Source organism: Phyllostomus hastatus, unplaced genomic scaffold, assembly GCF_019186645.2.
Source record: "Phyllostomus hastatus isolate PE091 unplaced genomic scaffold, TTU_PhHast_1.1 phas_contig_80, whole genome shotgun sequence".
NCBI lineage: Eukaryota > Metazoa > Chordata > Mammalia > Chiroptera > Phyllostomidae > Phyllostomus > Phyllostomus hastatus.
The window spans coordinates 19,908,589-19,935,125 of record NW_025333960.1 but is presented as its reverse complement, the minus strand read 5'-3'; the positions used below and the strand labels follow the sequence as shown (position 1 = coordinate 19,935,125).

The 26,537-nt window shown below is 50.1% G+C and overlaps 2 protein-coding genes across 8 annotated transcripts in view; one reads left to right on the top strand and one right to left on the bottom strand.

The window, feature by feature from the left end:
- The window catches only part of TMEM241 (transmembrane protein 241), a 115,504-nt gene extending 112,175 nt beyond the window's left edge, over positions 1–3,329 (top strand). For all 7 annotated transcript variants that reach the window (XM_045849965.1, XM_045849963.1, XM_045849969.1 and 4 more), the window contains one exon: positions 591–3,329. In XM_045849965.1, coding sequence (XP_045705921.1) covers positions 591–651 — 61 coding nt within the window. In that variant the 3' untranslated portion in view covers positions 652–3,329. The remainder of the gene's footprint in view (positions 1–590) is intronic.
- An 18,036-nt stretch (positions 3,330–21,365) lies between these two features.
- The window catches only part of CABLES1 (Cdk5 and Abl enzyme substrate 1), a 100,172-nt gene continuing 95,000 nt past the window's right edge, over positions 21,366–26,537 (bottom strand). Inside the window, exons 9-10 of the mRNA XM_045850428.1 lie at positions 26,141–26,348; positions 21,366–22,722 (exon numbers count right to left, since the gene is read on the bottom strand). Of these exons, the coding sequence (XP_045706384.1) occupies positions 22,582–22,722; positions 26,141–26,348 (349 nt within the window). The 3' untranslated portion in view covers positions 21,366–22,581. The remainder of the gene's footprint in view (positions 22,723–26,140; positions 26,349–26,537) is intronic.

Genomic DNA, 26,537 nt, shown 5'->3' with positions numbered 1-26,537 from the left:
GTGTATTATGTGTTAGGCGTGTTAAAATGTTCAGCTCTTCGTTTCCACACAGCCTTCATTTCTTCCACTCCCTGTTCATTTCCAACCCCCTGGCCATGTTTATTTCTGCTCTGGGGGGAAACTCATGATCCCCCCCTAGCCTTTTCATCTTTAAATGTTCAGTTCGTCTAAATTAAACAAAGGGATTCAGAGACTGTCACCTGACTAATTCTGTGACTATGAATACCTGCATGCTCTCATAGCCTTCAACCCTCTTTAGCAGAAGGCACCAGGCTGCTCTGTGGAAAGCCCCCTCCGATATTTGCACAGAGAGCATTACCCGAAGCGCAGTCCCCTCCCTCTGGTCAGATGAGTGGACTCATCACCTCCTTCCTCTAGGGAAGGTTCAAAACCCACCTTGCAGCCCACTCCCCTCCCTCCACATGGCTGAGTTTACTCTGGATGATTGGGCAGTTCCTGGGCGTGACCTGGAAGTGGGATGAGAGCCCCAGCAGCCGAATGAGGGGGCATCCCTCACCTTGCTGCGTGTGAGCACCAGGCAGCCACCCAAATCTAGGGAGTGGAAAGCTGACCTCCTGATGCTTTTGCAGCCTCCTGCTCGGTGGACTTGGAGAGGCCTTGCTGGTGTTCTCAGAGCGGAAGGGCGCCTAAAGATGACCACAAGAAAAGGAGAGCCACCAGCTGCCCACCAGAGAGGACAGCCCCAGGCTGCAGAGGTCCTTGCTATATGTGTTAGAAAGAAGAATGCAAAGATGGTGAGACCACGGCTTCTCACTGTGTCAGGAATGTTCTGAGGGTCTCTGGGCTGCTGCAGAGACTGGACTGTGTTGTGTCTTCCCTCTGAGAGGCTCACTAGAGCCGTGCTGTTCCCAGTCGTACAGAAACAGATGCAGGGTTTCCCCTGGAGGGGGGCCAGCTCCGCTCACCTGCACTGACGTGCAGGCCTCCTCATTAAACACCCTTCCCAAAACACTGCTTTCACTCTGTGGTAGTAGCCCAAGATATGTGGTTGCATTTTTTGTTTTGTTTTGTGTTTTTACATCTTGGGAGCCTCCTGGGGATGTCCTTTCCTTGCTCTCATGCTGGCTTGCCTAGAGCCCTCACGCACCCACTCATGCGAATTCCTCAAGAGGTCTCCCACTCAGCGGGGTACGAAGCCAGCAAGGACGCTATTACTCTAGAGTGAGTGCTGAAGCCTTTTTGTGGTAGTGTGTTCTATTGTGTTGTGCTGTATTAAATTCTGCACACTTATTTTTTTTACCTGCCATTCAATTAACTTGATACTAAATGACCACCAGAGGGAATAGGGTATGTAAGCACTGATGATGCCCTCCCTGGGCAGGTGAAAACAGAAACAGCCCTTTAACATATAGGTATGTGCACATTTATATTTATATTCCTTAAAGCTTTTAACACCCCCCAAAAAAGCTTTTAACCCATTTAGTGATTACCAATATCTTAGAGTAAGTTGCAAATCATTGAACACCGAAGCGTACTTTTCAGGCCTGATTACAAATTGGATTAAAACTCTAAACCTTGCCTCTATGGGAATCAAAAGAAATGAATTTGCATGAAATGGTTATTTGATTGTGAACCCACAGTGGAGGTTTAAGAAAATAATGTCTAACCCCAAATACTTCTCTGCAGAGTAGGTTTTTTAAATACCTTACCACTCTGCCAGGTGTTGCTTTCGGTCATTTTGAGATGTAGGTGATAGTGAACTCCAGTGAGCCGTCTCCAGGCAGGGCCAGGCCCTGGAGTGGTGGACACCCCCACCCGCGTCACTGATGGAGAGGCCCCCCCAGTGCCTGGGAGGTGAGCCTGGCCCATCCTCTGCCCTGTGAAGAGCGGGGTCAGCTCAGTCAGCAGCCATTCTTTCCACACGTTTTCTCCAACGTGTAGAGAAAAGAAGAGAAAATGAAACAAGTAGAAATGGATTTGTATATGTGGAATTTGCGTACGTCAAATTAATTTCCTTGTCCTTTCCTGACCTCTGCTTGCCATTTCGGTAAAGATCTTCAGAGCGATCTTTGCACATAGGGAGTTTCAGTTTCCTTTCGCTCTGCACCTGGGATGTCCGACTTCCTATAAATTAGGATCAAATAGAAAGTTTGGGTTTGGAAATTTCCTTGTCCTTTTGCTCCCACAAGACCCTCTCTGTATAACTGAGGCCAGCTCTCTTCCATGTGTGGCACGTGGCATCTGTCCGACTGTCATCTCATACCAGTCTCTCCGAGTGGCCGTTATGTGACTGGCAATTCCTAAGGCTGGAAAGATCCGTGTGTCGTTCACAAGCTCAGCCCGCTGCTTCCAGCAGGACTGACCTCCAACACTTTGAAAAGTTGTGGGCATTTCTTTTAAAGAGTCTCTAGCCAGGGATTTTTGTTGCTATTGTTATTGTTGCTGCTCTTGTTTTTGTTTGCTTGATTTCTTAAAAATCATATTCCAGAGCCCCATTGTTTTTACTTTGACATTAGCAAGAGGCAGAATATAAATAAGGTATTTCTTCCACATTTCATCATGTTTCCTTCAACTTCTACCTCTTCTTGAGCTTTTTTCTTCAACCTTCAACCGCCACCTCTTATGCCCAAGCTCACATGCTCAGCTCTGAATGGGCAGTGAGCCCAGAGGTCTGCAAAACCAGGGGCTGGCCCCGGGCATTGCAGCCTTGTCGCTGTCACCTCCTGGAGCTCTCAGGGCCTCAGGGCCCCTGGACGGGCAATCCCCAGGTCACCCCAGCACTCTCGGTTACCTGGATGATCCCTTTGGTCATGTCCTCTCTGGGTCCCAGTTACCTGGGGCCTTGTCGGCCGCAAGTCAAAGCCGGGGTGTTTTGTTTTTTTCATTTGTAGAAATGAAGAATGTGCTTTCTGTCGAGAGAGGCAAGGTTCTGTATGATTGTGCATTGTTATTAATCTACTATGGATATAAGGAAAATAAACTATTTATTTTTTTACTTATTGGTAATTTGCCTTTCTCTTCTCTTTAACCCCAGCAGGAGGGAATTGCAGAAAAGGTTGTCATCCTTGGGGAGGGAGTTCTTTCATCTTAAACATGGGTCCAGGCTTCTACCAACATCCAGGCCACTCATCTGTCGGTCGGGGGGCCACCCAAGTCCTCCCTCCAGACCGCTCTGTACAGCAGGGGCACGTGTGGACTCTGAGCACTGAAGTGGGGGCGGGTCCAAGTCCAGATGTATTATAAGTGTGAGTGCACACCAATTTTGAAGATTTTAGAAAAGGATGTAAAATATACTCATTTTCATACTGATTACATATATAGAAATAATATTTTTGACATATGGTATAAAATAAAATACATCACCAAAATTAGGTTTTTCTGCTTCTTTGTACCTGTTTTAAGGAGGCTGCTACACAACTTTAATTTATACACTTGGCTCACACGATATTCCTGCTGGACAGTGCTCATGTAGAGCAGGCCTTCCACACTGGGACCAGGGGAGGGGCACGGGGGGCAGGGCCGGGTGTAGTGCGGGGGTTACCGACCAGTCATAGTACCTAAGTTCGTTACTGATTACTTGTTATGTCCCAAGAGCTGTGCTGGGAACTTCCGATGCCTCTCGTCACTGATTCTTTCCAATGCTGGGGCAGACAACATTTCCATTTTACTGAGGAGATTCAGAGAGTTTTCATAACTCTTCCAGGGTGACCCAGCTAGGACTCGAACCCAGCTCTTTCTGATTAAGCATGTTCACTTTAGAGAGTTCCATTAAGAAGAAACGAAGGCCCCTGTGTTTCACAGGGGGTGGTCAGTTCTGCAGTAAGTGCTTCCATGTGAAGTGCTCTCATCTGTGAGGCCATTTGTGGTTTTTCCCCGGAGGCCACCTTCCCTCCCTTTGCTGAAGGGCAGGGTCTATGACCTGAGTCTCAGCTGCCTTCCTAGAGTGGCCCAGCCCTTCCCCCCCACCACCTCCCCCTGGTTGTGGCTGAGACCGGACCCCGCTGCCTGCAGTTGGGAATGGCACTGCTCCCACCTGAACGGTCACTCTAAATGCTTGCAGAACAACCAGCCCCTGCAGAGCACGCAGGCCCGGTGTCCCGGGGATCAGCCTGATCAGAGGGCTGAGGGGTTTGAAGGTTGAAGCAGTCTGGACAGCAGTGCCAGGTGAGGAGTCCCCTTTCTTCACTGGATCTGCATGTCCCCGAAAGGAAGCAGTCACACATCTGGGTGAAACAGTGTGCATGTAAGAACACAGTATGTGGTTAATAATGCTTGGAACGTGGTATCTTTCTTGAGTGGTTGCCTGGGACAAAGCATTGAAATAGAATATGAAATCAGCTGGAGGTTCAAGTCGTTGAGACTTTTGGGGGTCACTGGTCCTTTGATCCCTGTTCCAGGGAAAGCCAGTCAAAGGTGTGAGGCTCTTAGGCTTCTTCCAGCCCTTCCAGCATCCTTGACTTGAGGCTGTGTCCGTCCACCCAGCACAGAGGGAGGCTGTGGTGGCTTGTCCCCAGAGGTGCTTCCACCCCCACCCCAAGTGTATTCATGCCCCTGTGTAGCTCCTGTCCCCGTCTCTCAAATCTGGGCTGGCTCTGTGATTTGCTTGTTACCAATAGGATGTGGTGGAAGTGAGGCTACATGACTTCCAAGGCCGTCAAAAGCAGACTTGTTGCATCTGCCTTTGTTTTCTGGAACAGCCTCTGGGAACTCTGAGCTGCCTTGCAAAAGTCTGACTCTCCTGAGGCTGCCATGTGGGAGAGACCAGGGTCAGGCGCTCCAGGAGGCCGTCCTGCTGAGCCCAGCCCTCTGGCTGCCCCACCGGCTCACCACGCCTGGGAGGGAAGGCCCCCTGGACCCTCAGGAACAGCCCATCCAGCAGCTGAGTGCCATCAAGTGACGTCAGTCAGTGCCAGGTGAGACAGAGCATCACCCAGCCAAGCAGTGCTCACATGAATTCCTGACCACAAAATCATGAAATTCGGTCAAATTGTTTAAGCTGCTAGCTTTGGGGAAAATTGTCACACAGCAATAGGCAATAGAGCAGAGGCCCTTGAATGTGGTTCCTCTTAAGTGGATCTGATCTGAGCACTCGGAGCCCTTCCCCTGAAGAGCCCCTCGTTCCAGGAGAACCAGTCCAGCTGGCTGCCAGCCCTGGGCCTGCCCTGAGGAAGGGGGACCCGGCAGGCTGGCTGAGGCTTGCCCAGAGCCCAGTTTCAGGGCAGCGTCTGTACCTTTGGGTCCGAGTACCTCCTCATTTGTTCATTTTAAAGATACGGAGGAGAACCCACTGTGTGCTAGGCTCTATCTGGGGCTCTGCAGATCTGAACATGAACAAGGCAAGTGCTCCTGAAGCTGACTTTCTAGGGTTAGAGACACAATAAACAAATACTGTAAATAATGGAATTTGTGCTTTTAAGAAAATAACGCCAAGAAGGGAAATGCAGGTTCTTCTGAGCATCTGAGGAAAGGATGGAATTTTGGAATTTCTTTTCCAAAATGTACAGTGTCTCTCTCACACACAAAACGAAGCATGCAGTTGAGGGGATTTATTCTCCCTGAAGTCTGTTGGACCTGTAGGGCCATGGATTCCAGGTTAAGAACCTCACTGGGGAACACAGGGTGAAGCCAATGATCCCCACAGTGGACCTTACCCTCCCTCCCCACCAGTTCCAAGAAGGGGAGGTCAGGTCAACCAGGTAACAAATCGGCCTTGGGCAGGCATCGGCCGGTCAAAGAAGGCTTGGCCCTGCCTGTGGGATGACCTTAGTCTCGTGTGGGACAGGTGATGTGCAGACTTTAAAATGGCCCTCCTGGTCAATTCCAAGGGCATGACACACATGACAGGTTCCCGAGGAAATGCCGAGAGGAAGTCCCTGCCAGCGGTGAGCTTACCGTGGGCCATGCAGTGTTGCCCAACGTGCTGCTTCTCTCCTGTGCGTCTCACTTAATCCTCACCAGGACCTTCCAGTGGAGGGATTGTTGGCCTCACTTGAGGAGGAGAAGGCAGACAGAATGGGAGTGAGTTCCCTGAGGTCCTTGGCCAGTTAGAAGGGGCAGGAGGATTCGAAGGAGGTCATTGGACCACGCAGCCCTGCCTCTCTGCTCCCGTGGTGGTCTGTCCCGCCCAGGAAAGTGGAAAGGAACCTGAGCGAGCAGAGGTGGAGGTGGGGAAGTTAGGCCATGCTCAGGCCGTGACCACGGAGTGGCAAAGCCATGGCTTGTGAGAGGCCAGGAGGTAAGTTGGGCCAGCTGGGGTGTGATTTGAACACTGGGATGGCAGAGAACATTTGTGAGTACCTGTGACACTCCAGACAGGGCACAAGTGCCTCCCATACATTATGTCATCGGCTTTTCACGCCCTGAATGGAGGGACAGGAAACCTCCCCAAGCTTACCACTGCTAAGCCAAGAATCCAACCCCTCTGCCCTGGTCCCTCCCCAGGTGATGGGTTGTCTGTGAGCACTCTCCACCACCTCACTGCCCCCCACCCTGCCCCTGCCACCCCGACCAGGGCTGTGGGCTTTGAGCAAACCAGAGGAGCTAGGTGCCCCCTCTCCCTGGGGTGGCCTCTCACAGGGCCCAGGGCAGTTTGCTACCCCCACCCCTCCGTCACTGGCTGCCCACAAGGCCACTCCCGGGTCTCCTGCTCTGGGCAGCAAACCCCAGGGAAGGCTGAGCCCATTCTGGAGCCTGCACGAAGGTTCCTTTTTCCTGGAAACATTCCAGAGACAGCACCTCCCATGCTCTCTGGTGAAATGAGGGTCTCTTTGCTCCTACTGTGAGCTGATGTTCTGTGGCCTGACTGGCAGCGGCTCCCCTCAGTCAGACAGACAGTAGCTGTGAGCTTTCATCCAGTTCCATCCAGGACCCACGGGGGAGGGGTCTGAAGGAACTGTCTCACCCACTCCTGGCAGCTGAGGGTGGAATCCCATTTAAGTAATTGCCTGAGCCCAGAGGAACATTCGAGTCATTTATTACCCTTTTGCTGTGTGAAAAGGCCCACGGGGCTGGCAAAGGCAAGGCTATTGTGCCCATTTGTCTCCACACCTGTCACCTCATCTGAGTGCACCTCAGGGAGAACAGCGAAGCCCAGGAAATTGGGGGATTTAATCGAGTCACCTTTCCTGGGCCAATGGATTTACATGACAGAGAAGTTAAGGGAAGCTGCCTAGTACAAAGGGCTCTAAGTCAGAGATAGAACCCTGGGTTCTGTCCCTGCCGGCTCACCATTCCTTCATTCGTCTCCTCGCTACTGCCTTCAGCACATCCACACCGAGGCTCCACGGGGACTAGTCTTTGTTTCCTCCAGCAGACCTAACCCGCCATCCTAAAGAAGCCGGCCCCTCTGTTCGGAAGCGGAGCTGCTCAAAGAGGTGAGGCTGTAGGCAGACTCTGCATCCCAGAGAGAGGAGTGGGAAGCGGTCCCTGAGGCAGAACCTCCCTCGTTCTGGCAAGAGCACTGTTGGCGACTTTCTATACGTGAGTGCGGACCTAATGAAAAGACACATTCCCTCTTCCCAAGGAGGCCCTGAGCCTACAAGAAGATGCACAGCCTGAAATTTAAAAAAAAATAACAGCTTTGCCCTAGTCAGTGTGGCTCATTTGGTTGGATTGTCATCCCATAACCAAAAAGTCATGGGTTCAATTCCCTGTCAGGGCACATGCCTAGCTTGCCAGTTTGACCCCTGGTCCAGGCAGGAATGATCCCCAGTCTGGGCGTGTATGGGAGGTAACTAATCGATGCTGTTCTCACATGGATGTTGCTCACATTGATGTTTCTCTTTCCCTTCTTCTCTCTAAAAAGCAATGGAAAAGCATTGTTGGGTGAGGATAAAACAAGTTAAAAAATAATTTTATTGAGATATATAATTCACATGCCTTAAAGTGCGCCCAACAAAAGTTTATAATTTGGTGTTTTTTAGTATATTCACAGAATTCTGCAACCATCACCACTACCTAATTAGAACATTTTCGTCTCCCCCTTCTCCCACCCCCATACCCATTGTCATTCCTCATTCCCAGCTCCTGCTGACCGAGGCCACGCACTGTGTATCTCTGCAGATTTGCCTGTTCTGGACACTTCAGAAGAGTGGGATCATGCAGTATGTGGCCTTTTGTGTTAGACTCAGGTTTTTAAGTACCGTATTTTGCTGCATATAATGAACACATTTTTGCCCAATTTTTTAGGGAAAAATAAGGATGTGCATTATACATGAGTAGTGCCTGAAATGCCTTGTATCTGTTTTTGTGTTTTGTAATTACTCATTATATAACATTTCTTGTACTATAATATGTTCAATTCCTTTACGATACAAAAAAACAAGTATCTAAATATAAAATGACCCAAAAATTGAATTAAAAAATTAAAACGAGGACTTCTGGCCAAGATGGAGGTATAGATAGATACACTGTGCCTCCACACAGAACCAAAAGAAGGACAACAACAAATTTAAAAACAAAAAACCATAACTGCTAGAAAATTGATCTGTATGGAACCCTTTAACTCAAGGAGTTAAAGAAGAAATATTCATCCAGACCGGTAGAAGGGGCAGAGACAGGCGGCCGGGGCAGAGAGGACTTGAGGCAAGGAGGTGGCTGGTGGAGTGGGTGGCCCCACATTTGTGTGTGGATAAACTGGGGAGCGAGACAGACTATGCAACCCAGGGTTCCAGTGCAGGGAAATAAAGCCTCAAAGCCTCTCGCTAGAAAAACCTGTGGGGGTTGTGGCAGTTGGAGGAGCTCCAGCCTCACAAGAGAGTTCGATGGAGAGACCCACAGGGTCCTAGAATGTACACAAACCCACCCACTCGGGAATCAGCACCAGAAGGGCCCGATTTGCTTGTGGGTAGTGGGGGAAGTGACTGAAAGCCAGTGGAGAGTTGAGCAGGCAGCATTGTTCCCTCTCAGACCCCTCCCCCATGTACAGCATCACAATGCAGCCACTTGGCCCTGGTGAAACTTGAGACTCTGCCCCTTGCTATGTAACAGGCAAACCAAGGCAGAAAAATATGGCCCAAATGAAAGAACAGATCAAAGCTCCAGAAAAAGTACAACAAAGCGATGAAGAGATAGCCAACCTGACAGAATGCAGAGTTCAAAACACTGGTAATCAGGATGCTCACAGGATTGGTTGAATATGGTTGCAAAATAGAGGAAAGAGTGAAGTCTATGAAAAGTGAAATAAAGGAAAATGCACAGGGAATCAACAGTGACAGGAAAGAAACCAAGACTCAAATCAACGGTTTGAACCAGAAGGGAGAAATAACCATTCAACCAGAACAGAATGAAGAAACAAGAATTCAAAAAAATGAGGAGAGGCTTAGGAACCTGCGGGACTACTTTAAACATTCCAACATCTGAATCACAGGGGTACCAGAAGGAGAAGAGGAAGAGCTAGAAATTGAAAACTTATTTGAAAAAATAGTGGAGAACTTCCCCAATCTGGTAAAGGAAATAGACTTTCAGAAAGTCCAGGAAGCTCAAAGTCCCAAAGAAGTTGGACCCAAGGAAGCACACACCAAGGCCCATTATCATTAAATTATCCAAGATTAGAGATAAGCAGAGAATCTTAAAAGCAGCAAGAGAAAAGGAGACAGTTACCTACAAAGGAGTTCCCTTAACAGTCTCAACTGATTTCTCAAAAGAAACCTTACAGGTAAAAAGGGGCTGGAAAGAAGTATTCCAAGTCATGAAAGGCAAGGACCTACATCCAAGATTACTCTATCCAGCAAAGCTATCATTTAGAATGGAAGGGCAGATCAAGTGCTTCCCAGACAAGCTAAAGTGAAAGGAATTCATCACCACCAAGCCCTCATTATACGAAATGTTAAAGGGACTTATCTAAGAAAAAGAAGAAGATAAAAAATATGAACAGTAAAATGACAACAAACTCACAACTTTCAACAACTGAACCTAAAAAAACAAAAACAAAAATGAGCTAAGCAAACAACTAGAACAAGAAAAGATTACAGAAATGGAGATCACATGGAGGGTTTTCAGTGGGGAGGGGGGAGGTGGGAATAGGGGAAAGGGTACAGGGACTAAGAAGGATAAATGGTAGGTACAAAATAGACATGGGGAGGTCAAGAATGATATGGGAAATGGAGAAGCCAAAGGACTTCTGTGTATGACCCATGGTCATGAACTAAGGTGAGAGAGTGCTGGTGGGAGGGCAGGTACAGGGTGGAGGGGATAAAGGGGAGAAAAGAATGGGACAACTGTAATAGCATGATCAATAAAATATATTAAAAAAATTAAAACAAAAAAATTTTTTCATGAAAGTTTGGGCCAAAAATGTGGGTGTGCATTGTACATGGGAGCATATTATCCGTGGCAAAATATGGTAGTTCATATACTTCTAGCAAAGGCTGCCTTCCCTAGCAGCCACATTTCTGCCTGGGGGTTGGGAGAGGGTGTCCTGAACACAGGGCATGGAAAACCGGACATGCGAGTAAGGGACCCCAGGCACCTAGAGGTAGGTGTGGGAACTCCCAAGAGAGGCAGTGGGAGGGGGCATCTTGGCCTTGAGGCAACCTTAAAGTTGGAAGCTGTGGTCTAGGGATACTGGAACAGAAGGTGGAAGGAGCCTAGTCTCTGATGAGACAGTAGAGCCACCGTGCCAGCTGTAGGCTGCCCACCTCCAACCCTTTTAAATGAGAGAAAATAATCAGGGTTTCCTTCATTATTTCTAGTCTCTGTTACTAGCAGCCAAGGCAACCCTGAGAGAAGTAGCCAGTGAGGAGCAGTCTGGTGCAGTGGGAAAGGCATGTACTAACACTTCAGTGCGAGCCAGACCTGACTGAGTGCCCCTCCTCTGCCCTCTTTATACACGGCGTCCTACAGCGCGGAAGTGACCTCTCTACGTGTCTGCTGCCCTCCTACACTGTAAGCTCCTTGAGGTCGGGGTCCATGCACAAAGTCCGCGCATGGAGGGTACTCAGTGAGCGTTGACCTTAGTGAATTTTAAATCCGCTACACTTTCCAGTTCTGTGGTCTTGGACTCTGAGTCTAATTTCCTTATTGGTATAAAATGGAGGTTATAATACCAGGGCTGCTTAAAAGACAAAACACAGTGTAATGTACAGCATTTAACACAGTGCCTAGCAAGTGTTGGATACCCAAGCCGTGGTGGCCATTATCAGATTTGTGATGACATTTTAAAAAAGATTTTATTTTTAGAGAGAGGGGAAGGAGGGAGAAAGCAGGGTTGCCTCTTGCACGCCCCCAACCAAGGACCTGGCCCACAATCCAGGCACGTGCTCTGACTAGGAATGAAGGAATCAAACCAGCAACCTTTCAGTGTGCAGGACAACACCCAATCCACCGAGCCACACCAGTCAGGGCAGCATTCTGATGACATTTTCTAGTAAATCTTTGTTTGGTTCCTGGTGTGATGCTCCAGTTTTTGCTTTTTCTTAAGACTAAGTTCTCTGACTTATACACGTTGTATTCAATTATTTCTCATCTTACCCTCTTTGCCTCCATTTTGTCCTGAGAACCTCATCAGTACTTGAGTCCCTTGGATGCCTGGGCTCCAATTTTGCTGCCTTCCAGTCTATTCCTTGCAGGTAAGCCTTCCCTGCTCAGCCAAGTTACCAACTAGGTCGGGATACAGGGAGCATAGGGGGTTTACGTCCTGCCCAGGAGTCCTGGTGAGTGTAAGAGGGCCTTCCCCTGAAGCAAGTAGGAAATCAGTTGCAAAACTGCCCCAGTGTCCCACCGCTCCTGGTGCCCGTGCCATTTGCAATGCAATGGGGCCATTTTCCCATGGCTGGGCCTGGGCCGGCTTTGAGACTTGTTGGGCTCACACAGGCTGTGGAAGTGATGCCGACAATTTTGAGCTGAGGCCTTACGAAGATTTGTACACTTCCACATACTCTTTTGGACTCTGAGCCCTCTTCTTGACTAGGCCTTTTTCTTGGCCTGCTGAGCTCAGTTCAGCAAGATTCCTGTCAAGCCAGTTTAGCAAGACTCCCCCCACCCCACCCCATATCGAACCCACTTCCTCCTGACGCTTTTCCACCCACAGACTCCCTCATCTGGCCCACTGGCGACCTATCCCCGATGCCTCAGGTGTATTCCCAGCTTAATCTCTGTCCCCTACTACAACTGTCATCTTGGTCCTTGTGTTAACAGTCTTGACCCCAACTGCAATAGTCTTGGGTAAAGTTTTCCTGGCCTGTTCAACTCTGTCCAGTGCACATTTTGTGGGAGCTCTTCCGCCGTGGGGACAAGCGTGGACGCAGCTGCTGCAGAATGGGAGACCAAATGGAGCGGAGCTAAATCCTCCCTGCAAGGCCATCCTAGACCAGACTGCCCTCGCCTGGTTGAGATCGGTGAGCTCGGCTAGATCAGCAGACTGCACGGCTCAACCCTGGGGCTCAGGAGAAACAATAAATGTCTTAGTTTACGCCACTAAGATTTGAGGTGATTTTATTTGCCGAAATAGTACGTCAAAGAATAGCAGGTACAGAGAAGAAAAGGCAAGAGAGGCAGACCAGAAGGACCTTGTGAAATACCATCACATCCTGCAGGGTTTATATTTTATGGTTCCTGTAGCTTGAGTGAGGGAGAGTCCTGTCTCTTTGGCTGCCACTCTTGAGGACGGGTAGGCAGAGAACGAAGCCACAGCTGGCCGTGGGGGTCCTGGACCCCACAGTCACCGGGCAGCAAATGAGAGTCAAGGGAGGATGGCCCCTTCATGGGAAGGGGCTGGCTGGCGCTGGGATTGCACCGGCTGGGGAACAATGAAGTCCTATATTCTGGTCACTTCATGTGAACGCACCAGGATGGAGGCTGAAGAACTCTGAAATATGAGTTCCACGACATCCTGCACCTAGGAGCCCTGACTCCAGCACTCTGCTCCCAGTCTGGGTGCCACCCCTCCTGGGCCTGTCGTTCTCCCACAGCTTCTCTACCCTCCCCAGCCCTGTAGGTATTGCTTAATTGTGGTAAAATAAATCTAACTTAAAATTTACCATCCTAGCCATTATAAAGTGTATACAGTTCAGTGGCATTAATTCACAATGTTGTATAGCCATCACCACTATCTATTTCTGGAATTTTTCCATCCCAAATGGAAATTCAGTCCCCGTTTAATAGTAACTCCTACTCTTCCCCCCTCCAGCCCCTGGTAACCTCTCTTCCACTCTCTGTGTCTATGGACTCGCCTATTTTAGGTCCCTCGTATACGTGGAATCACCTACTTGTCTATTTGTGTCTCTAAGCCCTTTACTCTCCCCAGAGGTTTGTTTTTAGGCACCTGAAAAGCAGCCCACTAGGGATATGAGAATTGTACTTTCTTTACTACTGGTCACCCCCACCTCACCCCCCCGCCCCAACAAGAGTTGGAACATATGACCTTGCCTTGGGGTATGTTTATCCCTGCCCACCAAATCTCCAAAGAAAACAAATCACTCTTCCTGGCCAAGCTCCTCAGCGGGGGCTGCGGGCACCCCACTCTGCATTTTCCTCTCTGCCCTCGAGTCTGGCTGTTCTCACATACTCTGTGACCCCAGCGTGCTCACCCTCTTGTCGCTATGGGCCTCAGGTTTTCTCCCCAGCCCCCAGAAGACAGGGCCCTGATTCCTGCGATAACCCCAAGGTGCCCTGCCCATTCCTGGGTCCAAAGCTTGGCAAATAAGCATTGGCTTGAGGGGCCCTGGCTGGAGGTCAGTTGGAATCAGACCCATGCCTTGGGGCCAGAACAGTCTGGTGGCCCCTGAGGTCTGTAGGCAGCCTGTTTCCATGAGTTGATGAGATAAAGAAAATGATGAGGAAAATGCAAAATATTACTAAAATTTCACTTTCTGCCTTCTTTCACTGTCCCTTACACACATTCACACACACACCTGCCTCATGCTTTAAGAACTGAGGTGAGAAGGCTTCTCCAGAAGTCAAGGAAGACGTTTTCAAGAGGATCCTGGGGGACATGAGCGACAGAATCAAAGGTGAACTGAGGGTGAGAGTGCGTCTTTCCTCTCACTACTTTGAGAACACTGTGCTGCTGCTCTGGCCCTTTGGTGTACTGGGGACAGCTCCTGGGGGCTATTGTGTCGGGCAGCTGTGGCCCTTGAGGTGGGGAGGTCTCCTCAAGAGGCGTCAGAGACTGTGGATGCCCAAGAAGGTGGGGGAAGTAGGTGGGGAAAAGGGAAGTGTCAGGGATGCGGAAGGACTGTCACTTGTCAGGTGCCTCCAGGAACTCTCAGGTTTCTTCTGATCAACCTGGTTGGGCATCAGGTAGTAAATTTCACCTTGTCCTAGGGCATGGAATTTATTTTATTATGTGGCAAAGCTGAATTTCCCACCTCATGGTCTTTCCCAGCTCCCTTGCTCAGGCAGGTCCATAGCTGCCTCTGTTGAGGTCATCAGAGCCTGGACATGTGGTTCTGGGCTGGAGGTGAGGGACTGTGCTGAGCCCCAGTTCTCCTGTATTTAAAATGGAAATAAATGGGGAAAAGTTATATGCGAGGAGGGACCCAAAGAAAACTGGAATTATCTTCTGGAGGGTGGGCCCCTTGTAGTAAAGGTTTCCCCTGCTAGGTGAGTGTTCCAGGAACCCATCTGTATCAGTGTACCAGCTGGTATTGTTGTGAGAGGCTGATTCAGCCTCAGTGAATTTTTTTTAAAACTCTTTCAATGTGTTTGCCCATTTCATGATGGGTGATTTACGAGTGCACGTGCCCACACTGCGCTGAGTGTTCAGCAGTTTTTGACCAAAAAAAGGCATGACCTCCATGCCCCACCCTTCCTATTCACCAATCTCACCCCAAGCGTTTTTTTTCTTTCCCCAGATGAAAAATGTCCTCAAGAGGAAATATTTTTGTCCATGTGAAAGAGGTAAAACAAACAAAAATGGCAGAAGCACTAAAAATCATCAAAAATGATGAGTTCAAAAACTGTTTGGAGCAGTGGAAAAAAATGTCTCAATAAGAGGATTGCATCAAATGGAGAGTACTTTGAAGGTGACTGAAGTCTAAACATGTAAGAATAAATACACAATTTTTTTTATCAATAAATTCCAGTTTTGGGGTCCCTCCTTGTATGTTCACCACATATGTATGTACATATGTATATGTATGTATACCACATGTAGACAGTACATGTATGGATGGTGCTTAGCACAGTGCCCAGCATACAACAGGCCAGAAAGGTTACTGTTAGTATCCTTACTGTCACTCAGGGTGGCTTTGCATGGTGGTTGGCTTTCTGTGGCAGGAGACTTGGAGTGCGCGAGTAAACGGAGTGTGGCAATGAAGTAACGTGACTTCACATCTATCTGCACTTACGTGTCCAAGTGAGCGTGGAACGTGCAGTCACCCTAGAAGCCCCAGTCCTTCCTTCGGGCAGTCACGGAGCAGGTGGGCTACGTTCACAAGCACCCATCTCGGATGGCTGGTTCGCTTTCCCGACTTCCTCGCTGTTCCGAACACTTTCACTCTCTTCAAAGCCCATTCTCCGTTTGCGCCCTTCCCTCCCCCATGTAGTGGTCCGTCCCTTTTACTTAAAAGGGAAACAGAAGCGTCAGACGGAGCCTTCACCTTTACTTCCCACTCCTCCAAACTTGCTGCTCCCCCTGGCATGGCTCTCCCCTTCCTTACACGGGGGAGGATCCCTCCTGTCTTCTCAGGAACGCCCCACCTCAGATCTCTCCTTCGGCTGTCTGACCTTTCCCTCTCCATGGGGGTGGCCCTAGCAAACTCCAACGACACTGGAGTTTGCCCGTGGTGCTCAGCCTGCACTTGGGTGGTGGGTGGGATGGCTGGAGAGAGGCATGGGGGGTGCAGGGCGCGCGGTGAGAAACCAGCCACTTTTCCCACCTGTGGAGGATGGCGATGGGTAAGGCAGAGTAGTACCAGTGATCATGCGGGCCCATGTCTCTTATCCCAGAGACTTACCTCGGGTTCTCAGGGGGAGCCTCGAGAGAGCCAGCAGCATGTTGGACGCGGGCTCTGATTCAGTCATCTCACTAACGGGTGGCGGTTGGGGCACCTTTGTCTGACATGAGGCACTGTGTCAGGCCCTGCGCAGACACAGTTGTAGGGCCGAGTGTCAGGGGCTCCTGCTCTCTGGGTCGTTGGTCAGAATGCTCTGCCCCAGACTGGGGGCCCAGGCACATGGGCCAGGCAGCCCGGCTCACCCAGCGTGACACTTCCAGACACCACCCATGGGAAACCTCTGGGAGGGAGGACACTGGAGGAGGCGAAGCCAACAGGCACTTCTGTCTGGCCAGGCACCACACTGGGGATTCTTGAAGGGCCACCTGCAAGGACCGCTGTCCTGGTGAGTTTGGCCAGGGTGTGGAATTCTCCTTTGGTGGTGGTGGCCAGGAGGAAGCCTGGGCTCCACGGGAGCCTCATAATCTCCCCACTGAGTTCAACACTTGGGGGTATCAACACTTGGGGGTAATTTGGGTTAAGGCAGCAGCAGGCATCCAGCGTCCATGAGCTGCCTCTCCCAGCTCCTGGGTCTGAGTTGCACCCCATCTGCCCAACACTGGGGACAGGAGTGGAGTGGCCCTTCTAGGGAGCCATAGCCACTCCCTGCAGCTGGGTGGGGTATGAGTAAACGAGTGAAACACCATGGAAACCAGGAGGAGATGATAGCCTGGAACCTAAGAATCTCCTGGGAGCAGGAAATGGAATCAGGGCACTTGGCAACTTGCTGTGGAAAGATGCGTTCTTATCAACTGTCCTGATATCTGAACTCCCTCACATCTGGGGTTCCACTGCAGACCAAGAACAGGCGGTTTCAGCCCTTCCAAGCCTCCCACCCCACGGTCTGTAGCCCAGGACTGGTGTGGTCCATGCAGCTAGGCCCAGGCTGGTGGGTGAGGCCTTAAAATTTGCATGCAAGCGATCCAGGGGCCAAGTGCAACTTCAGCTGGACTTACAAAGGTTCATGGACAAGAAGCCCCTTCTCCTGGAAATGTAGAGACTGTGGCAATGGAAAGGCCAGTGATGGGACCCAGGTGTCTCAGCCCAGCTGTGCCACCCGTTCCTGTGTGAAGCTCAGGGAGTAAGGTGCTGGCTTCAGGCCCCTTGTGACTTCGTCTTTCCCCAGCAGTTTGTCCTGCTTGAACGTGACTTTGTGTGGCAAAGAGGTAAAGGAGCTAGAGAGGGCTCTGGAAATCAATGTGGCACATGATTCCCAGGTATTCATGGGCATCTCCAAAGCCCTTACCCTGCCCCCTTCCAAGAGGCCTCCACCAGGTAGAGTTGGTTAGAGAGCTGCGTCCCTGCACCCCCTACCCCCTGCTCAAACCCCCTTGCTCTGGACTCTCCAGCACCCTCTCTCCTCTGCAGCAGTGGCCAGGGCAGTTGGGTCTTGCTGCCTCTCTGGACTGCAGCTCCTGACCGCCCCTGCTTGTCTTGCACTGCACCTGTTTCATTTCTCAGCATTTTAAAGTAACCCTCATACCCTCTTCACCCGTGGCCATAGATTGTGTGGCTTACTAGTCCTTTGAGGGGTGTGTCCAGCAGCCAGCTGCTCCATGGGACTGGTGGGGGGTGGGGGGTGCGGTTCATCACATTGGGCTCACAAGGGGACCAGGCATTCCCTTTCCCCTTGCCCTCTGCCGCTCCCTCCCCTCCACCACCCAACCCCTCTGAAGGTTCAGGGGCAGGCATACCTTTCTCCAGCTGCCTAGCACAATGCTGTCCCTTCTGAGTGAAGCAATCAAAAAGCATCCCTTTCCCTAGGCTTATGCTATAGCATGACTTGGCGAGTGAAGCTAGGGCTGGATTCCAGCCTGCCTCCCAGCACCCCCTTAGCTGGGCACCCCAGACAGGCAGGGCCGGTAGGGCTGTGCCTCCACAGTGACCCTGGGTGGCCTAGACCAGGGAATTCAAATGCGTTATTTTATCCTCCCCATTTGGCCCTAGATGCCATATCTATGCTCCAGTGGCTTCCTCTGTCAGGCAGGGACTGTCGTTTATATTTTCCTGCTAAGTCAGTAAAGTTCATGGGAGGTAATAGTAATAATTGTTTCCATTTATTGAGCTCCTTCAGGTGTTTACTGTATCATCTTATGTTCCTCCAGAACCCCCCTGGTGGGGGGCAGGAAGACCCCCTTCGAAGGCAAGCACCATTCAGTGGCTGGCTGAGGCCGCACGGTCTGTCTGTTGCTCTGGAGCCCCCCTTTCCCTTTCCTGCACTCTCCCAGGGCCCCTGCCTCTGGGCTCCCTCAGGGCCGCTGCTGAAACCTGTCCCTCCTGCCCTGGGCCCTCTCCTGCCTCTTGGCTGCAGGCTCCTCCCAGAAAAATCTCTCCCCCTCTGGCTTTCCTCGAAAACCGCTTCTGCCACTCTCTCCAACACAGAAAAGGAAGGAGAGGGGAGAGTAATCTATTCCATTTGTGTCTTATTTTTATTTTTGCAAATAAAAATGGAAGTTGGTTTCATGGGAGAAGGCAGCTGCCTTAGGAAAAATTGAGACCTGACTTAGAATCTCATAAAACAGTATGTAGGTTTCACCAGGCACTTTCAGAGATGCCTCAAGAGGTGCCAGTTTCCTTTTTCTTAAGCCAGGGTTTAAAAAACACTAATTTATAGTGAGTGGTTCTGGCAGGAAGGGCTACCAGCCTCCCGACTGGACCCACTGAGTTTTCTTCTTGGTCATTGTTCATGAGCAGCTCCTGTTCAGGGGGTCCCTCACAAAAGGACCCCCAAGAACTCTGGGGTTCCGAGGGGATGAAGGGCCAGTTGGCGGGAAGGGGGCCTCAGTACCACCAGCACCCTGAGGAGGGCTGCCTCAGGGTCAGGTTTATGTAGACAAGCTTTTGTTTGTTTGGTTTTTCAAGGGGCACATGAACTCTTGATGGTTTTGTGAGATGGTATACCAGCAAGCACCACCCTCAACAGGCTTGGTTCAAACAATCCTTGGTCTGAACCAAGAGTTCTCAGACTTTCCGGAATATCTATTTCAAATTGGTCCCTTATGAGGACAGGGCTCTCTGAGCGAGCGCTCCCGCATTCTGCATTGGGTTCCTCTGGCAGGAAGAGGAACTTCCATCATCTTCATCACCTATCATTTTCTTTTATTGTAGCTTTTTACCTCCATTCTGCCTTGTAGCTGCACTACTGGAAGCCTCCTTTTTAGGCTGGTTTAACAGTATGTGTCTCTGGATTCATCGTCTGGATGTTTCCTCCCTTCCCTGGCCCTCAGTGCTCTCCTAATAGGCTCTGCTGTGCCCTGGCCAGCACTGTCCTTAACCAAGCGGCCCCACTGCCCTTGGGATGTGCACTCTGGCCGCCTCTGCGAGAGGTGAGCCCCTGGGATGCTCCCTTCCACAGACCCTTCTCTGAAGGACTTCCTCCGTAGCTGGACATAACACAACTAACAGGTAAGGAAACTTCCTGGCTCAAACGTGCATGCTCTCCAGCCTCCACCTCCTCTGCCTTGGCAGACTGCAGGGTCGGGGCTGGGAGGCCTGAGGCTCCAGGTTCCAAGGAGTTGTGGAGACAGCCCGGGCTAGGAGGGAGAGGGCTGGCCTGGAGCACTGAACAGGAAATGCCTAAGAAAGAGATAAAGAATTCAGCAGCAGGGGCAGTAAACAGTTTTACTTGCTATTGGGGAAAGGAAGGGGACAGGATGGAGCAACAGCAGGAGGAAAGGACCCCGAAGCCCCCTATTCCCACGTCAGCAAAACAGGGTCTGTGGTATGAAGTGATTTTTGTGTAGGGTAGAGGATCACCCAAAATGGGCCTGCTGGGTGAGGATGACAAACTACGGTAGCGTGATTCTTGATCAAAACCAAAAACACCCCCTTCCCTACAGTGAGGAAAAGGAACAGCTTTGGTGTGGGTTTCCTGCTTTAACATAGGAAAAGAAGGGGAAGTAGTGGCTTATACTAAGAGTCACTGGGCTGGCCCAAGCTCAGGCCCCAAGGGCAGGTTCCCTTGGGGAGGGGACAGACCCTTCCTAAGCAGGGCACACAGCGGGCCCACTGCTTCGGGACAGAGCAGCGGCTGCCCTGCTTCCTCCCAAGGGGGGCGCCACCAGCCTGTGCTTGGTCTGTTCCCACGTCTCACCTGACTTAACAGTCGAGGCTGATTAAGAGAGAGGAGCCGTGGGACCCCCGGGACAGTCTTGGGAAACCAGTTTGGCAGAGTGAGACGAGTCTGTCCCCAGGGGCATGTGCTGGGCAGGGCCTCCCCGCAGACATCTGTGCATGGGGAGCTGGAGTGACTCTGGGGCAAGCTTGACAGGGAGTGAAGCTTGCCAGGAGCTGAAGCTGCCTTCGGAGTGGGGTTGGGCTGCAAGGGCAGAGCCTCAGGGTCTTCTACAAGAGGGCTGAGGGGCCCCCTTCTCTCCACACAGGCTCAGACCTCCTTGACTCCCCGCTCAGCCCAAGGCTGGGGCGTGTCCGAGGTGCACACATCACTGAGGGGCTCTGGCAGGGAGCACCCCCTCCACCCAGCCTGTCTCAGCCTCCTCTCGCCTCAGAAAGCTCATGGTATGGACAAACAAAAGGAAACCTCTGGACAAAAATCTTTCAGCCTCAGCAACTCCCCCAACTTAAATTAAAACCAATAAAACTCCTCACTTAACAAATCCCCAGGCCAAAATAGAGTGTAAAATTTAAGATAAATATTCTTAAAACAATGAACAACTTAAGTCTAACAAGTACAAGACAAAACCAAACAAACTGCCCCACACTGAAGAATGTTAGCTTAATTTGAAGACACAGGAAGGACACAGGGTGTCCTCCCCATGTCTGCACTGGGGGCCTGTGTCATCCATCGGCTGTCCCCTGCAGCCTGGCAGGAGACTCACGGCAGATCAATGCAGGGAGTCCTGTGGGCAGTTTCTAGATGTCAGTGGCCCTGCTTCTTAGAAGCTTTCCACCCACCAGGTGCTCACCAGGGAGCTGGGTGGGCTGTCAGAGAGCTGCAGGTGACAGAGAGGCTGCACGTGACAGAGAGGCTGCAGGTAACGGAGAGGCTTGGAATGCTTTGTGCTTTCTTCCCAAATCTGCCTCATACACAGTAGGTGCCCCTTAAATATTGGTTGATTTAGTCGAAGAAATCACATTCATCAAAATCATTGTTTTAAACTGAATCCAGCTAAGGAAATTCGTTAGCAAAATATTTAGGACTCAATTCAGCTAAATCTATGGCTCTGGTGGAGGCGAGCATGTGTCTGCTGTCCCCCCAGCAGCTCCTTGAATCTACCCCGTGTGACTCTGATTCTCTCTGGCTCCCCTCACTACAGCTGCACCTCATCGCCTCAGCTCCTCATCGCCCTTTCTCTGGGCTGATGTCAGAAGCTTCCAGTTTGTGTGTGAAATCTGAAGTGGGCAGATGAATTGCTAATGCAGGGCTAGGGGTGACAAGTGAAACATGTGTCTAAACACACACACACACACGCATGTATATAGAAACAAAAAGATACTTTAATTCTCTTATTACATGGCCACAGGCTTCCTTCAGTCCAGTGAACCCCAGTGGGCACTTCTCTCTTGCGGATACAAAGTGATGGCGTGGTGACGCACAAGTGGTCCCAGCAAGTCAGTACAAGTCACAATTAAAGTTCTGCAATAATAATAACCTGCATATGTAGTGATGAGTCACTGCCTCTTCAGTGGACGCCACCTCAGCTCAAGATGCAGTTGGTCCTAGCTGTCAAAAGCCTCAAAACACTAACCACGTGTCTTGCCCTTATTCTCAATTTTTATAAAACTTTTTAATATATATAGAGCACAACAAATGTGCTCAGTATGCACTCTAACGTAGAGCACAGGAATACACACACAGCACGGAGTGCAACCCCAGCGGTCTCCACAGTGGGAAAGTGCGAAGGTTGAGTATACGCACACAGTGTGAGGGCAGGAAGGTACAGAGCGCCACGTGCCACGCCTTCTTGTGAGACCCATCCAACACCGAGAACTTTCATCCCGTGGGTAGAAGAAGTAACAGAAACAATGTCATATTCTAAGGGCAGGGGATGTCAGATAATCCGGGACAGAGAGAGTGATCGTTATCTGCGGATTATCTAGAAATGACCGCCGAAGGTCAGCCTGGCTCCAGACCCCAGGCGGAGGTCAGGTCTGAGAGGGTGCGCTGGCTCTGGGGTCGAGAGCTGCCGTGGCACCTCAGACGCATGCACTGCCACACTCGCTCAGCCACATGTCCCCAGGGGAAGTGCACTTCAACAGCTGATACAAAAATGGATTGGCACGCTCTTTTGACACGGTGAGGGCATCTTTTAAAAGCTTCCCCCAACTTCGAAAATTGTCTTCCTCTTTATGCTCTGGAATGTCATACTCTGAGTTGGAGTTGGTCTGGAGAGAAGGTGGCAGACTGCGTTTGCAAGGTTTGTGTGTGCTCGGGAGGAAGGCTGGGGTGCAGACGGCTAGGAACTTGCCAGTGGAGAGCCAGAGGGCCTCTGTGTCTTCAGCACGGGTCTCTCCCCTCCCCTGGCCGAGCAGTAAACAGCTCACAGATCACCTCTGCAAGCCAGACTGAAGACTCCCCGAAAAGTTTCTGGTGCCGTTTCTACACAAAAACATAGTGTGAGGAAAAGAGTTTGGTCTGTTCAGTTCTATTTTTGCATTTCTCGTAGTGAGTGCAGCTCCACCGAGCTCAGAGGAAGCGGGCCCCGGCCCTCCTCGGGGGCCTGTGCTAGGAACTCTGGACCAGCCGTCTGTAATGGGGCATGACTTCGTGCTCTGGCAAATGAAGGGCAAATTCCAAGGCCACTAACACTGGGAATTCAAAGGCAATCAGTTCTCGTCTATTCAGCCGGAACTTCTCTTCCAGTTTCTGTAACAGAATTAAAGAAAACCAATAGTATTTTAGCTTTAAAATCAAAATCCTAAGCTTTCTCCATATACAGTGTCTCTACCCAACAGCCAGTGAGTGTTTACAGAGAAACCAATTGTGGACAACACTGTGGAGGCACCAGCTATGCTTCCGGCCCTCGGCCCTGGCGGAGAAGGAGTCGAACCTTTCCAAGGATGCACCGTCTACAGGGGTCTCACACATCCCATGACTTCACGGAATTTTTCCACAATCTTACAAGGCTGATGTTACATTTATCACCATGCATAGATGAGAAAACAGGCTCGTGAGGTTAAGCGACCTGTCCACAACGGCATGGGCAGCAAAGGAGAGCACCGAGACTCACACTTAGCTGGGCTCTAACTCTACCGTTACAACCAGGCTCTTCAAGCTTGTCACCAAAACCACAGCAAATCACTTCCGACAGCAGCAGCCTCAGGGAAAGTGTGGAATTGCGTGAGCATATTACACACAGCTTGGTCTTTTGTTTGGTACATGAGGACCCTGCCTGGTGAGGTCACTTCACTTTTGGAGTGTCACACAGCTTGAGCGTACCTGCGTGAGCTGAGCGCCCAGCGTTTGGCTCTGTGCCTGGGGGCTCCCCTCCCACACAGCCCTCAGTGCCCCCAGCTGTAGGGGCGGCTGGGCTAGGGAGGGAGGAGAATGATCAGGGTGAGAGTGGGTAGGAAGGCCTCAGTTTTGCTGTGCTACATTCTGCTTTGGCTTAAACTCAGCAGTTTAGTAACAAAAGAACAACCTCACTAAAAGAGTCTGGTGACTGCATCCAGATTATACCTGGGATAGGATCTTGTGTTAATTGCTACAGCAAGTAGCTTGTCAAAACATTATCGTTATATGAGGCCTGTCCAGAAAGTATCCAGCCACGTAACATGAAAAATAGAGACATTTATTGAAGGGGATACAAGATACAAGAAACACTGTACATAGGACAATGACACCTCAAAGTAGGCACCTAGAGACCTCACACAGTTCCATTGTCATCATCTGCCTCCTCGGATTTTCCTGAATCTCATCAATGGTCTGAAATCTCTTCTCTTTCAAAGGTGATTTTAGTTTTGGGAAAAGCCAGAAAGAAGTCACAGGGTGCCAAATGGGCTGTAAGGGGCTGAGTCCCCCGGGTAATTTTGGTAGTTTCACGAAAAAAACTCTACAAGAGACGTGATGCATGAGCAGATGTGTTGTCATGATGAAGCTGCCAATCACCAGTGGCCCATAGCTGCGGCCTTCTGAATCATTAATGCAGATTCGTTGCTCTACTAGCTCAGTCATTTTGAATGTGACAGCCACACAGCACACATGCTCACTCAACGGTGTGTACCGCCCCCACTGACTAGTACAGTGAAATCATTGTTCATACATGTGCATTCCAGTCCTCTCTTCTTGGCTGTCAGGTTACATCGATGTTGTGCAAACCATTCTTGCAATATAAACAATGGCTGGACTTTTTCTGGACAAACCTCATATTCTGCATCAATACTATCAGCCTTTGCTGGGTTGTATAATACTTGACTGTGATTAAATGTGTGTAATAAAACTTACAATTTTTGTGAATATTTGCTACTGCTAAAGATTCATCAGTTCAGCAAATATCTATGTAAAACTATTTGATTTTTGGCTTAGATTTGGTATCGAAAGGTCATTTCCATGTTCCTAAAAGTATTTACTGTACATGCTAGATGATCTGCACCATTTCTTAAAATCAGTAAAGTCTTGACCTAAAGAATCTTTTTCTTCCATTGCTGGATGAACGGATAAACAAAATGTGGTATATACATTCAGCAAAATATTATTCAGCCTTAAAAAGGAAGGAAATTCTGATAATACCACAACATGGATGGACATTCAGGACATCATGCTAAGCGAAAGAAACCAGACACAAAAAGGCCAATACTGTAGGATTCCAGTATGGGAGGCCAGTAGAAGTCAAAACCACAGAGACAGAAAGTGGAGCGGGGTTGCTAGGGGAGCCAGCGCTTCAGGGACAGAGTTTCCGTTTTGCGAAATCAAAGAGTTCTGGAGGTGGATGGTGGTGACGGCTGCACAGCGATATGAATATACTTAATGCCACTGGACCATACACTTAAAAATAATTAAAATGGCAAATTAACAAGAGAAAAAGAATGCTCTTTCTTATGTAGGGAGTACCTACAGTAGCTCCCTTTCTGCTTTTTCTCCTTTGCTACTGAAGACAGCTGCACAGCTAGACATATGGGGCATTGTAGTAACCACACATTTTATTTTCTGTATTCTGACACTTGGACATTTGGGGAGTGACCCTCCCAGGGTGAGCCAGTTACTGGAGGAAGTGAACAACTCCCCTGCCAGTACACTTTTCAAATGCAAACAAAACAACCATGAACCCACACCCCAGCCACCTACTTACTCTACAGGCCCTTACTTGCTGGGCCATTATCCACCCGCCCTGATCACCAGGGCCAGGGACCAGACCACTAATCGGCCCCTGTGCCCCAGGGCGCCCTGATATTATTCAGCTAGCCAGTCTTAAGCCTGCTTATCCTGCCTTGCCGATGGCTTCCTGCAGAAACCACAATAAGGCTCCTGCCCACGCTTCTCTCTCTGACCCCTGACCAACGCTGGTGCTTCCCTGTATGACCCCATGGCCTGGTGTGGCCCCTTGCTATGGACTGAATGCTTGTGTCCCCCCCTGCCCCATGCACATGCTGACACTCTAACTTCCAGTGTGATGATATTAGGGAGTGGGGCCTTTGGGAGGTGATTATGTGCAGAGGGGCTGACAGGCATGAAGTCCTCGTGATGTGACTACTAAGAAGAAACCAAAGTGTGCCCCTCCCTTTCTGCCACATGAGGACACAGGGAGGAGGAGGCCATCTGCAAGCCACTGTCCTCACCAGACACTAAAGTACCACTAGCTGGCACCTTGATCTTCGACTTGCAGCCTCCAGAACTGTGAGCAATAGATGTCTGTTGTTTAAGCTGCCCAGTGGATGGTGTTTTGCTGTGGCAGTGTGAGCTAAGACACTTATCATCTTGGGAGCTGAAACCAACTGTCTCTTCACTGGCAACTGTGTCCTAATCTGCTGGCTTCCCAGTAACTCAAACTTTCTATGAATGCACAGTATTTTGAAACAGGCATTCATATATTCGCCTACAGAGATCAGTGTTTCCTTACTTTGATGGGGCTGTTCTTGAAAAGAAAAGGGAAACCCACAGCCTCACGCCAAGAGAAGGCAGCCAAGGGCAGAGGAAGCCAAGGTCCGCTGAGCCAAAGTGTCTGCTGGACACCCTGCAGGTCCACCACCCACGTGACCCCTTGCCATCACGGTGGTTTCTGTGGCTGCGAGAATAACATGGGGCTGGACCGTGGGCAACCCCAGCCATCAGTACATGGGCCACTTACATCAATTAGATGTTTGACTTCATGCTTTTTGAGGTCACTTCCGATTTTGGCTGCTAATAGCACACATGCTCCAGCACAAAGCTTCCGGTTCTGTTTGTTTAGCTTTCCCTTGAGGGCAAGCTTCTCGAAGTAGACAAAGGCCATGGCCACCGTGGGCTCCTCCAGGCCACAGTCCTCCTGAGCAAGCTTCCGCATCTCTCGCTTCAGACTAGAGAAAGACAGGAAGGAGGGAACTGTTATTAGAACTTGGAGTTTCAGCGAACCCGAAGAAAAAGTCTGCTTCATCGAGCAAGCATTTCCGTTCTCATTCCCAGAAGGGTGATGTGGAATGGGACTGAATCCCTGCGAGTGAGACAGTTACATAATGTGTGAGGAACAGACTCAGGTCGCTGGGGCG